General features: G+C 38.5%; 2 protein-coding genes across 2 annotated transcripts in view; one reads left to right on the top strand and one right to left on the bottom strand.

Annotated features, from left to right (window-relative positions):
• The window catches only part of ush (Zinc finger protein ush), a 259,439-nt gene extending 251,673 nt beyond the window's left edge, over positions 1-7,766 (top strand). Inside the window, exons 3-9 of the mRNA XM_011498187.1 lie at positions 1-173; positions 713-1,202; positions 3,179-3,707; positions 4,027-4,250; positions 5,083-5,338; positions 5,960-6,193; positions 7,248-7,766. The exon at positions 1-173 is cut by the window's left edge and continues 260 nt beyond it. Coding sequence (XP_011496489.1) covers positions 1-173; positions 713-1,202; positions 3,179-3,707; positions 4,027-4,250; positions 5,083-5,338; positions 5,960-6,193; positions 7,248-7,727 — 2,386 coding nt within the window. The 3' untranslated portion in view covers positions 7,728-7,766. The remainder of the gene's footprint in view (positions 174-712; positions 1,203-3,178; positions 3,708-4,026; positions 4,251-5,082; positions 5,339-5,959; positions 6,194-7,247) is intronic.
• A 3,637-nt stretch (positions 7,767-11,403) lies between these two features.
• Positions 11,404-13,855, bottom strand: LOC105361083 (uncharacterized). The gene is made up of 2 exons (XM_011498186.1): positions 13,589-13,855; positions 11,404-11,907 (listed from the first exon to the last, which is right to left on the bottom strand). Exons 1-2 carry the CDS (start codon positions 13,826-13,828, stop codon positions 11,464-11,466), a joined length of 684 nt encoding a protein of 227 aa, XP_011496488.1. The 5' UTR covers positions 13,829-13,855; the 3' UTR covers positions 11,404-11,463.
• Positions 13,856-14,256: the final 401 nt, after the last annotated feature.

Genomic DNA, 14,256 nt, shown 5'->3' with positions numbered 1-14,256 from the left:
CAAGAGGCCGCGTCTCGAGGACGAGGTCGCTGCACCGAGACTGAGACTGAACGCTAGTCTGGCGATGGACCCGGCCCTTAGACCCCAGGCCGTCGCCGCCCTCACCATCAAGCCCGAGAACGCAGCCTCGCCACCCAACCCTACGGCCCCGCTCTCCGCTGGTCTTCAGAACGGTAATTATTCGTTGGTCTCTCTCTCTCTCTCTCTCTCTCTCTCTCTCTCTCTCTCTCTGAGACGAAACTCGGCGAATTCGACACCGTCTCCGTGACACTTGTCTAAGCATCCCGCCAATTACCTGGTACTATTTGGTAACTTTCGTGCCGATAAAATTTTTCAGCTCCACTAAAGTCACCTTAGCTTTTTCGATCAATTTTATTTGCCACGCGTTCTTTATCGGCGCGCAATCCCATTACGAGCATCGTAACCGCCGCGATTTACGCAAATTGATAATTCACGAGCATCCGTCCAGTCGTACGAGCAATTACGCCGACAACGTCTAATTACTACTCCGTTAAATTGCTGGATTCGCTTGTAAAGTGCGTCATAATGACGGGTATCGATGAGTGGTAGGAATGGGATGAGACGGGACCGGACGGGAAGAGAAGGGATGGGCAGGGAAGGGAAGGGAAGTGAAGGGAAGTGGCTGCGATGATCGGTAATCGAGGTTCAATGCTTAATATCCATACGAGCTTCGATCCTGATTATTTTGCAGCAATAGCCACGGGACGTTTGTTCGTCCTGCCGAATGACAGCAAGGACAGCCTCGGGGTCGAAGGCACAGTGGCCCGTCCCGCAGCCCTCGTCTGTCCGCCCTGCGGCATCCGCTTCAGCTCGGCGAGTACCTTGGACGCCCACCAAAAGTACTACTGCTCACACCGGCCTCGACTCGAGAGCGACATCGAGAACAACGAGGAGGACGAGGAGAAGGGCGGGCCACCGGGCGCCGGTACCAACTGCAAATTCGAGTCGCGGAAAGCCTACGCCTGCCCCCACTGCTCGTACAGCGCCGACAAGAAGGTCTCCCTAAATCGTCACATGCGTATGCACGCGGCCTCGCCTGTCCAGCCGGTCCAGCAGGTCCTGGCGGCCCCGGCGATCACGGCCAACTCACCACAGACGCCCGGACAGCACAACAGCGCTTTGCCCTCCAACGGCTCGCTCAACGAGGAGGCCGAGAGATACTGCCGGAACTGCGACATCAGGTTTGCGTGCTATAACTCGGCTGTCCCCGACAAACACATCCATACATTCATAGTCCAAATCCAAGGTGGTTTTACGCATGGGTTGCCACTCCATCCCTCCACCCACCCCAAATACCCTAATTCCCGTAAGAAACCAATCGCGATCAAATCAAATGAGCAACTTTTCCTCAAAGTGCAACTTGTGTGCATCGCAATTTTTGTCAGTGTCTCTCTCTCTCTCTCTACCTCTCTCTCTCTACCTCTCTCTCTCTCTACCTCTATCTACCTCTCTCTCTCTCTCTACCTCTACCTCTACCTCTCCCTTTCTTTCATTCTTTCTTCCTTTTGTTTTATTTTGATTTTCGCTTTTGTTTCCTTCTGTTTCGTTTCGTTTAGTTTTCACTACTTTTATCTCGCCTTCTCTCGCTCTCCTTTCATACATATCCAAGAAATTGCTCTGGCACATTGTTGTTGAAATATACGACTAATGGCATATTTCACAAGATCACGTCAAAAGTATTGAGATACTACGCCTTAGGACGGTGACAAAGTGTAGCGTCACAATTTTACGTTAGTCGTCTACCAAAGCTATCGCGTGCGTTGATCTCTTAAAGTTTGGACGAAAATTTGAGGTCGTGATGCGCTTCGCTGAGCCGTCTCTAATACTGCGATAGCATCGGAAAGTTTTATTAAAATTTGATTTGGATCGTGTTGTGAATAGTAAAGCGTGGACGGTTTGAAAAACTTAATATTAATATTTTTGAATTGCTGAAATAGCACGAGCGAGTGCCAAGTACGTTGATGCAGATTAACAAACGCTGAAAATGCCTGAGCTTCGCATGATAAAGTCTCCTTGAAATTTCTATAATGTACGATTGAACATTTTAATTAAAAAGAAAAAACTAAGAGAAAATATGAAAACTAAACAGCACATGAATATAAGGAAATATTCGCAGTCCTGCGAATCTTCTAAGCGATCGATTTTATAATTCAGATGATTTGGCAGTGATGACAAAATAATATTGACAAAAAGCAACATCAAAATACACTCGGTGAGAGTAGAAAATTTACAGAGCGAAAGTAAATGTATAGATTGCCTTCAAATTAATCATTATATAATGGATGAAAATAACATAGTTTTGAAAGAAATTACTCATTAAATCTGCCGAAATGTAGCCAATTTGTCGAATATGTTATTAAATTTTCGTACGATAAATTAGAAATCTAACGATCGCGTTTTCAAAATCGGCTTTATGAGATAATATTACAATCTATTACAAAATTCTTCTTATTTTACGTATGGAAGTAATTTCAACGAAATTCCAATAAAAAGACGTATTTGTTAGTTTGTATATTGTACATAAACAGGCAATGCATTAGGGAATAACGTAATACAACTATATTCGTTAGTAAAAGATTCTTAATCGATGTGTACATGTATTTAGGTTTGTTATAAAATGACGTTAATTAGACGTGTGTTGTTAATTAGACTAATTAGAGTTAATAGAATACTAGAAGTTATGGAATTTTCGTCTTCTGTATGCCAAATATTGTGAGCGAACGACATTCGCATTATCGAATTACCAAAACTTATAACCGGTCTAATGATAAAGTTCTTCACAACGTAACAATAATCCTGTCAAGGATACTAAGTCTATGGGGGACCGTTCAAATTATCCGAAAAAAAAAAAAAATTAATTCAATCATATTATCGCGATATATTTGCTAAATATCATTATCTAATTACGCTTTCGCGAGATATTGCCTTATAAAGGGATAATGATTGAACAAGTACAATGAATAGATTAAATTAAACGGCACTGGCATTATTTTAACAATTGGACCCTTTCCTTTCCCAATACATTACAAAATTATCCAATTATTACCAATAATAAAATTACTGTACCTACCAACTGCCAGCCATCGATATCTACACGGAAGTGACAAACTTAATTTCATCGTTGTCTCTCTCGCTCTGCGTCTCTCGCCAACCCCAGGTTCAGCTCGCTCAAGACGTACAGGGCCCACAAGACCCATTACTGCAGCACGAGGCATGTGGTGAAGGACACGCCTCCGACTTCCTCGGCCAGTGCCTCCTCGATCAAGGGCTCGCCCCCGACGAGCTCGAGCCCGGGCGACTCACCGCCGCCGCAGCCCTGCCTCGCCCTACCGACCAACCCCATCCTCATCGTGCCGTACTCGCTAGTGCGCGGAGCCTCGGTCCTGGCGGCGCCGGGACTCCCGGCTCCTGACACGCCCTGCTTTCTCCTGCCGAACGGCACCCTGCAGCCAATGGCGCGCGGCCTCGCGAGCAGCGCAAGTCCCGCGACGACCCAGGCCCCGAGCCTCGGCCCGGCCATGCCCCAGGGTGTCGTCATGGAGTCACCCGCTGCCGGCCCCGTCGCCTCTAGCGTCCTAAGGGCGGCTAATAAGCCCGCGACGCCCGCCCCCGTGGCCCCGGCGACCACCAACTCGCCCAATTCCGCAGCCTCTGCGCCCCTCGACCTCAGCGTCCGAAGATCACCGGTAAGTACGAGCTCTATATTTATCATTTCCCATCACCCAATTATTTAGCCTTCGTCGAGCGCGCTTCGACAAATTCTCCGATCGCTCGCTCGAACACCGCGACTCTTGGTAAGACGCGATAACGCTCGATCGCATCTCCACTCATTGCAATTACATCAGTGTACCGAAACGCCTCTATCCAGTCGCGAATGATTAAGCGTCGAAGGCACCATTTTTTCCATATTACGATTAAAGTTACTACAACATTAGTGTAAGGAGTCGTATGCGGGTAAGAAGTAGCGAGCTGCTAATCCGGTTTTTAAATTTTTATTACGAGCAGGATCACGAGAAGGAGAATCGAGTCTCGCCTCTGTCCTCGTCGCTGCCACCACCGCCAGGTAGTCCAAGGTCTAGAGGCAGTGCGAGTCCGCGGACGAGGTCCTTGCCGACGATACAGGCGCCCGAGCGGATCCCGCCCACGCCACCTACCGAGCTCGCGCTAAGACTTGCCGAGCTGCCGCCACCACCTGTTCCCGGAGTCCTCGTCAAGCAGGGCGTATCCAGGTAGAGGACCCGCTGCTTATGTTTATTTTGTTAATTGACTTTTATTGGCTTTATGTGTCGTTGCGCTTAATTTAGAGGTAAATCGTTGGATGGATAATGCAGGTTTTATTAGCTATTAGCCGCAACTCGTGTTTACCGGTCCTATGATCATTGGCTGTCGTCGTCATGCTCAACTGTCCATCGATTCTTATTTGGAACGTCGGAACGTTAGGCTAACTAAACTAATAGACAATCTAGCCGCTTACGGTGCTCGTTCCTATCGAATAATCGAATAATCGAATAATCGAATAATCGGGCACGGTTAATAAATACATTGCCAAAATACAGCTTTATAATTAATGAAAATCATTAGGTTGAAGCATTCGGCAGGTAAGATTTAGAATCTTGATCTTAAAATGAAATGGCTAAAAGCACAATTGACGTTGCATTAATCTTTAAACGAACAAAGAAGAATCAACGTTATCTCGCGTTGTTCATCATAAAATCGATGTAAGCCCGGATTGGCTCGGTGTATGTCCACTAGTACTTGTATTCAATGTGCAAATGACTTGGCTTGGCTTTGCCGTAGTATTATAATAATGATGTGTCGATCGCGCATATGCCGACGCGACGTCCATTTCGCGGCCGAGAGTACAACAATTTTATGTATGTAAGCTACCCTCCTTACGTTATTGTCGGCGAAAGTCGTCGATTCGCGATACTCTTAATCGTTCGACAAGCCCGGCCGATCATCTGACCTCATTAATCGTGCCTCCGAACACTTCCATCTCGACGAACGACACCATTACATTCCCTTATGGATCCGTTACAGAGGCCATTGCCTACCTTACAGATGCAAAGAGTGCAACATAGTGTTCTGCCGCCACGAGAACTTCGTCGCCCACAAGAAGCACTACTGCCAGGCGCGCGAGAGCAGCGTGACGAGTCCTCCGCCACCAGGTACACCATCGCCGCCCCTGGTCCAGCTAATCTGCGCGGCCTGCGGCATTAAGTTCGCTTCAATGGACAATCTCGTGGCCCACCAGGCGTTCTACTGTCCAAAACGTCCCGACTCCCAGGATCATCACTCCCGCTGCCCCAAATGCAAGGTTCGTCCACCGCCCCCGCCCATAAAGTAATTCTGCCGTGTTCAATGATGCTCGACCTCCCACGCTCGGTGTAACTTTGAGTTCCTTTAGCAGCCGTAGTAACACAGAGATTTTTAAGGAAGCCAATTATCCACCGAGATCCTGCTTAATTACGCGCGAGCCGAGTACACCGTTTGTTCACAAAAATTTAGTCGCGTCTTATCGCTTGTTTCTCGCATTCCCTTAAACGTCTTCTCTTCAACGAGAGAGCCTTCGATTATTATAACGGTTCGCGCGTCGCAATATCAATATCAAACGGCTCATTTCCTTAAACATTGCATTCGAGCGCGCTATCGTAAAGTAAATTAAATTAAAAGCAGCATAACGATAAAAAAAGTAAAGAAAAAAATTAATAAAATGAAGAAGAAGAAGAAGAAGAAGAAGAAGAAGAGAGAGAGAGAGAGAGAGAGAATATGTGAGCATCGGTTAGTCGGCTACTTATCTTTGGCCGGCAATTTGTATGAAACCGTGACCGCTTTGAGAAAAGCAACCGGCCAGTCGTATTTGATGTAGAGAGGCCAAGGCACTAGGATAAAACGGGGAGGAAGCCGATCTCACGGTAACTTGTTGCTCACCCGGTAGACGGCGATCGAGCCTGGCGTCGCACACACCTGTACGAGTGGCCAGACGGGAGGATGGCGATGCCCGGTTTGCGGGGCCGTCAGCCCGACCGCTGGTGCGGCCCAGCGCCACATGGATTCCCACCAGGGGGTCAAGGCCTTCCGCTGCACGATATGCCGCTACAAGGGCAACACGCTCCGCGGTATGAGGACGCACATCAGGATGCACTTTGAGAAACGCGGAGCCGACCTTCAGGTACGCTACGTAGCCCAGGCGCGTTTCTTTCTCTCTCCCACGCCAGTCCTCTTTGTATCGTGCATTGTGCGCCAAGTGAGCCTCACTGCCTCCTCGCTACATCGGGACACCGCTGAGCCCCCTTCATGCCCTACCACACCGCCACTCTCCAACCCTCTCCACAACCCTGCAATGCACGACATTTTGTCACGTATTTCGTTGCTTGTCTTTGCAACTTCATCTAAACAGTCTCACGCAATGGCGCAATTCGAGATAAATTTATTTACTCTAATTTCCAACAAACATTTCACATAGACGACTCGCTGCTTATTATCTTAAAAATTATATAATAAACGTAAGTGATACATGTTCCGCGAGTAATCATCAAAATACTTTTAAAGTAAACTCCACTGTTGGATGCGTTTTCTTTCAGATAAGATAGATAAACTTGAACTTTTTATCTATCCTATGCAATAAATTAAAATAATAGATACATTCAGAGATAAAAGGATTAAATTACTGGTATGAAATACAAAAAAAAAAAAAAAAAAACTTTTTTTTTTAAATTGATAAAGTTTGTACGTAATGTTGTACGTTTCCCACAAAGCTACATTCAATCTTATATAGACGAGCCAACTACGCAACACTACGACATTCTCACAGATTCTCGATTAATCTTCTATCTTATACAAAAAAAAAAAAAAAGAAAAAAAAAAAGTATCGTATATATTATAAAATTATACTTAACGGCATTATCTACGGTCATTATCTTGTAATTATCGGCCCGTACGTCTATCAATGATGATCGCAATAATTATTTAATAGAGCATAAATAAATAATGGCTGAGCGTTAATTATTTTTCCTTTCATTTATCATGCATACTGTCGCTTGTACCAAGTGGACTTTTGGAAAACAATTAATAATAGTGTTTTAAACCAATAAATCAAATATTGGTAAGATGATTTTTCAAAAGCGAAGAACATTGGCGAAGATGTCGATGATCGCGGCATCGATTGGTCGCGGAACCGATTTGGCCGTTAAACGACCGGAAAATTGAATGAATTGAACTTTCAGGAGGAGAATTACATAACGTGCGTGCTGGAGGACGACGTGACGGCGCCGACACCGGAGCCCGCGCCGGCCACGACTCCGGAGGAGATCCCCGTAGACTCTCAGCAAGTGAACGGCAAGAGCGAGCCACCGGTGCGCAAAAGCCCCCAGCCGACACCGGCCATCACGTCCCCGGCTGCTTCTCCCTCGCCAACCGTCGCGTCCGCCATACCCGGCAAGGTGAAGCAGGAACGCGAGGACACGCCCCCGCCGGAGGAGAGCCTCGACGCGAGCAAGAGCGGCCCGCGCTACTGCCGCTCCTGCGACATAAGCTTCAACTACCTGAGCACCTTTATTGCCCACAAGAAGTTCTACTGCTCGAGTCACGCCGGCGAAGCTAGCAACAACAACAACAACAACAACAACAATAACAACGCGGCAACGGCGGCAAACGCCCCAACGGCCACAGCACCCGCGGCTCGCACCGAAGCTTCTGTACTTTAAGTGCGCGTCACCGCCCTATTTGTATAGATATCTCTCTCGATCTGTCTTCTTCTTCTTCTTCTTCTTCTTCTTCTTCTTCTTCTTCTTCTTCTTCTTCTTCTTCTTCTTCTTCTTCTTCTTCTTCTTCTTCTTCTTCTTCTTCTTCTTCTTCTTCTTCTTCTTCTTCTTCTTCTTCTTCTTCTTCTTCTTCTTCTTCTTCTTCTTCTTCTTCTTCTTCTTCTTCTTCTTCTTCTTCTTCTTCTTCTTCTTCTTCTTCTTCTTCTTCTTCTTCTTCTTCTTCTTCTTCTTCTTCTTCTTCTTCTTCTTCTTCTTCTTCTTCTTCTTCTTCTTCTTCTTCTTCTTCTTCTTCTTCTTCTTCTTCTTCTTCTTCTTCTTCTTCTTCTTCTTCTTCTTCTTCTTCTTCTTCTTCTTCTTCTTCTTCTTCTTCTTCTTCTTCTTCTTCTTCTTCTTCTTCTTCTTCTTCTTCTTCTTCTTTTGTTCTTTACTACCTGTCTTTCGTTTTTATCACTAGCTGCCGCCGTGGATTATCCACGTGTGCATTCGCTCTTTCATAAAGCGTAAAGCGCAACACGATTTTGGAGAAAATTGCATTTTCAAACGTGAAGCGATTTTTTATTTATTTTACGGCCAATGAGAAAGTGAATTCCGAGCAATGGCACTTCCCGCGGCGGTATTAATTAATGCATTAATATTGCTTTTGCGAAGATTTGTGAAGGAGTTGTCGGAGAGACTGGCAGCTCGATGAGATGATTTTAATTCTTGATCGTTCTATGGTATCGTGGAATGTCGATTTGTCCGATATCGAGCGAATAAAGTCTGATAATAATGGCGATGAATCTTACGTGGATGGCTTTTAATTTACTATCATTTGTGAAATGTCTTTGGAAGGAAAGAACCTCTACGGTTCGAAAATTAAATTTTCATGCCAAGCTAATGTGACGTCGTTGCTTTATAATGGCCATATTTCCTCATTTCTAATATACACATTAATATAAATTATAAATCACGTTCACCCTATTTAATGAGACATTATTGAAGATGACGTGGAAGCGAAATTCAGATATTTTCGATTAATTACAGTTGCAGTATTAAAGAGAGAGAGAGAGAGAGAGAGAGAGAGAGAGAGAGAGAGAATTAAATTTTGCCCAACGTAATAGGTACGAACGAAAGCGCGCGTTTGATGTAGCAATTGATTATATTTCAAGTCGTTAAGCTTGATTTAGAAAACCATCGTCTTACAGCCTCTCCGATGATAAATCACTTTATACAGCAACAAATACTAGAACTTAAGAGAGCTCTTTTCCTCCCAGTTTCTTTGCAGTTGATTGTGCCTGTTTTTAAAAATCTTATGGATCTCATTTTCTTTATAATCTTCTCTTGAACCTTACACGTCCTTCACTTTTCAAGTCTCGATTACAAGAACCCGAGCGAAGTGCTCACTTGAGCAATGTCATAGGACTTGTCAGTTACTTGTTGCCAGTTTATCTATACATTAAAGAATAACAATTTGTCGATTTAGTTGAATAATGTTTGTGTGATGTTTTTTATTTTTATTTTACTTTATTTTATTTTATTTTTAATTTTTTTTTTTTTTTTTTTTTTTTTTTTTTTTATTTTCGTTGATCCAGGGAATTAATTCTTCGTATATGTAAGATTCGAATTACCAACAAAACAGTGTAAATACGGCATTATGTTTTTTCAGTTGACGCGCAGACGTTAGACGCTCGCGTGTCAGACAAGGAAAAACTTATTAAGATTATAGGACTGTTATATCGAGCTGTATATAAAAATGACTAGTAAGCAAGAAAGTGGGAGAATAAAGCGAAATCGCGAGAAAACAGGATAGAGAGAGCGAGACAGAGAGAGAGAGAGAGAGAGAGAGAGAGTGCGTGAACGAGAGAGTGATGGAATGAGAGTGAGAAGAGGGAGGGCAAGCGAATGATATTGAGAGAATGAGAGAGTAAGAGCAATGGAGAATGAAAGAAAACAATAATGAGAATGAATATGATCTCTAATTAAAAACAAAAAAAAAAACAAAAAAAAAATTTGATCGAGGAGAAGATTAGAGCTATTTCATTTTAGATGTTATTAAAATAAAGTAAAATATTATTAAAACTATCAATGAAAAATGCATTTGTAAATAATTATTGTTTAATATATTGCACAAATTTAAAAACGTTCTACAGTTATGTATAAGTGGTTTTATTTTATTTTATGTCTTTTTTTGTTTTAATATTTTTTTTTTTTTTTTTTTTTTTTTTTTTTGAAAATTATAATTTACTCTCAAAATTCGATTATTGTAATTTTAAACATTTTTCTATCCTCGATCGATTTAGATGATGAGTCTCGCATTAATTTTAAAACGAAGATCTTGAATTAACTCCTATTAATGATGAAAAAAGAAAAGAAAAAAACAATAAAGGTGTGCAATCTCATGGTTCTTGAATAATCTCGCAGCATAATAAAGATACTTAAGGCTCAAATGAGCTTTAACTGAAACGGCCGAATGTAAAATGTTGTACAGTAGAGGAGAGTAGAGTATTAAAATTCGTAGGAAAAAAAAAGAATGCTATCATGAATGATATCAATCTCAGTTTGTGAATCTGTTAAGTTATGTTGCAATATAACATTTAATATATTATTACATAATAACAAATAAGTAAGCGCCTCTAATAATAAAAGTATGCTCGGACTCTCGTGCGTTTGGAAAGCGATTTCATAGTTCGTCGCACTCGTTGATCAAGTCTCTGCAAAATCTCAGATAGACTCTAGTTAAGTCTTGATATTTTCTTGTTAAACTGCCTTTTCTTTTTACTTTTTTTTGTTTTTGTTTTTGTTTTTTGTTTTGTTTTTTTTTTGTTTTTTTTGTTTTTTTTTGTTTTTTTGCTTTTTGATTATTAAATCTAAAGTTAAACGTCAGAAAGACTCGTCTGATACTTTACGGAGACTAAAAATAAGAAAAATTTTGTTCGTACATAAGTTATTAAGTTGAGAAGCGCGCCGGAGTTGCGAGCACTTTCATCTGGAGAGGTGCAAATGTATAAATTAGATTTTAAGGCCAGTGTTACATGTATACGCAGTGTACTACTCATATCATACGATGAAAAATCATGGAAATTCATAAATTTCTTCGCGCGAGCATTTTACAATGACACTATTTCTTATGCGGCGTGAGTGTGGGCTATGCATTTGAGTGAAAAGACGAAAAGAGGGAAGTGTGAAGAAGAAAAAAAAGTAATAAAATAAACGTGCGCCAGTATCGATCGATTGTGATATCAATTAATTATTGTATGAACTTGAGAAACGAAAGATTATAGCATAGCATTCTGCAATGAACTTTTTTTAAAGCAACGTATGGATTGATCGCTAATGGAGATTGTACTCTGTGCAGAGATAAACAAGTGCATAGAATTTGATATCGCAAGTGTCTTGTGTTATTGTTTAAAATAAAGTTTGAATGAAAAGAAGAGCAGAGTACGTCCACCTTACGAAATTCAATCAATTTAATCTGTTATAAAGAAGCGTTTCTCGATTTTGGCATGTGTGATCATTTCCTAAAGTCCCTTACCCCTTTTCTCTCCGTCAAAGTCTCAACATTTTAGATTTACGTTTATTGTTTTTATTTTGATAGATGAATTTTACACAAGATTATATCTATATAAATATGTAATAAATATATAAGCGTATGAATAAAATTCTGCAACATTTAATCGGATGTCTTTTCTAATTTCGTACCTTATAGCGTTAATTTAGATTTTTTATTTTCACGAAAGCTTGATTCGTTGAGCAAAGTATCGGATAACGATTTCATATCGTCATCCGATGACGATTCGTATTCATAATTGTGAAAGTTATTTTTAAAATTTTCATGATAATAGCAATCGCAATCACAATCACTTGTTTCATCATCAAAGTCGCTTTCGCTAAAATCTTCATCCTTGCTGAAAATAATATTTGATTCAGAATTCTTTTTCACAATCAGACATTTTATAATTTTTCGATTTCTAAAAGAAGCTTCTTCGTAATCATCGCCAAAGTCACTATCCTCGTCTTTGTTTTCGTCAAATACTGCACTATTTCTGATTAAATTTGTCTGCGAATCTGTTAGTGTCGGCAGCGATTTTTGTGTTACAAGCGGATTTCCTTTAAGAACAACATCAGCATTAGCACTGAATTCGAGCTAAAATGAAAATAATAAAACACTAAGCGTCTATGAAGATAATAAATCATCCATGAAATTATACACATTTAGAAAATGATATTTTAGAGCATATGAGTTCTTGGAATTTTTATTATTTTAGTTCTATTTCGTTACTTAACATTAAAGCCATCGATATTTTTAATTTTAATAGTAATATGAACGCTAGTAATATAAATAAAAGAACATACGACAGCAGTTATTGTTCAATTATATATATTATTTTAATTGTCATGAGAAAAAATTTGAAAGGAAAGTATTGTTAAAACAAAACTTAACGATAAGCATTATTTAAATTATTATTTATAAATTACAATTAGATTTTATTCATTATATCTACATAATTAGATAAAATTATAATTGGATGTAATAATTGTAAAATAACTTTTGCTTTCGGGTATACAACTCCTGAAAAATTAAATATTCCTTTAATATTTTTTTTTTTTTTTTTTTTTTTTTTTTTTTTTTTTTATAGACTTAATGTAAAAAAACTTCTCATTTTTGCATTGTAGAAGAAAACGGTAAAGCAGGTTAAGCTTTTTTTAATTTATTTTTCGTATGCTTGCTACTTTCTAATTTAATAAACATATTTCCCCTATTGTGTATAGGTGATTCGATTGATTTGTTCAGTTATAAAATATATGTAAGAATGTTTACTACTGATAGTACATATTTATATAAATTTTTCACAGATAAAGTAAAGTAATTCAAACACCGTATAATTGATCACTTTTGTGTATATAAACAGATGAAAAAAAAATCATTCTTCGAATTTTTTTCCACACTCTTTATAAAAAACTTTATAATAACAATACATTATATATATAAAAAAAAAAAAAAAAACTATAACATAAAATTAAAAGAACACTTTGGACAACAAGCTTTAGAGTAAAATTATAATATAAAAAAATCATTCAAGTGATTTTTATTTGTGTAAGGAGTTAGTTATTCATTCGTATAAAATTACACAATAATCTTTAGTGTGCATAATACGTGTATAAAAAAACACGCACAGGGTTTGTATATTTTATTGCTTATAACGTATATATAATGCTATATTATATAATAATATTTATATATAATATATATATATATATATATATATATATATATATTTATATATATTCATATGCATTGACATTATATGTAAGAATAGGTTCATCAAGTTTCTAATTAGAATGAAATAAATTTCATGAATTTCTTAAATTTAAAAACAATCTTGTCACTTTATAGTGAAAAATGACAAGTATAATTAAATAAATTTTGATTTAAGCTTTGAAACAAAAATATTCAGAAAATATTAAATCAACGTTTTAAAAGTAGAATTAAAATTATAATTAAAAATCAGTACTATTAAAGAAGATATTTATTTTTATTATTATGAGATTGATTGTGATATCAAATTGAAATGCGTTTAGCATAAATTCTTATAAAATTGATAGTGTATGGTAATGATATTGTGTATTGCAACTTTACTTAATATATATGAAAAATCTGAATAAGTAGGTCGATGTGCAATTTTATGTGCATTTAACTCTTTTATAAATTAAATATTATAAATTAATAAAGAATATTTTAGTAAAAATTTATAAAAGTTCCAAAAAAAAATTAAAGCATTTAAATTTTTAATAATTTAAGATTTTTAATAATGCTAATTAATTACCTGATTATTCGTTAAAATATCTTTACGTTTGCTTGAATTGCGATCATTGTTTGCAATGCGAACACTATTTTCATTTATAGAAACATCTGAATTTGTAGATACGTTAAGTGTTCGAAAGCTTTGAATAAATTTGTTACGATTTTCTTTTGAGGCACTTTTTACTCGTTCTCGTGCGCTTTGTACCAAATATGTAGTATCATGTTTTTTACAATAATACTTATATCGTTTTTTTAAATGCATAGCTGTCAACAATTTATTGCGTCTTTTAGCAATTCCGTACTATATTGGATATAAAATTGGATAAAAAAGAATTTATAAAATTTAATGCGTATCAAGGGTGGCGATGAATTGAATTAATTTACATACATTAAAATGCGTCAGATTATTATTTTCTTCTTGAACAATGTTATTTTGTATTATTTCAGAAATTTTTAAACGCTTACGTGGTGGCACCATTTCTGTTAATTCTTCTTTCTTAATTTTCCTCTTAGTAGAAGTTTTATTCATTTTTTGATTTTGTAAAATCCTTTTCACTTAAAAGAACTTCAGTTCAATATTTCAAAATATTGAAAATTTTTAAATTACATCATCGAACGAAGCTCATCTTCGATACTAAACTGTCAGTGCTACGTGGTAAGTTGGCAATAATTATTATGATGATTATTATT

This window comes from Ceratosolen solmsi, unplaced genomic scaffold, assembly GCF_000503995.2.
Source record: "Ceratosolen solmsi marchali unplaced genomic scaffold, CerSol_1.0 scaffold14, whole genome shotgun sequence".
In the NCBI taxonomy this organism is placed as follows: Eukaryota; Metazoa; Arthropoda; class Insecta; order Hymenoptera; family Agaonidae; genus Ceratosolen; species Ceratosolen solmsi.
The sequence above is the reverse complement of the archived record's forward strand: the minus strand, read 5'-3'. Positions and strand labels throughout refer to the sequence as shown.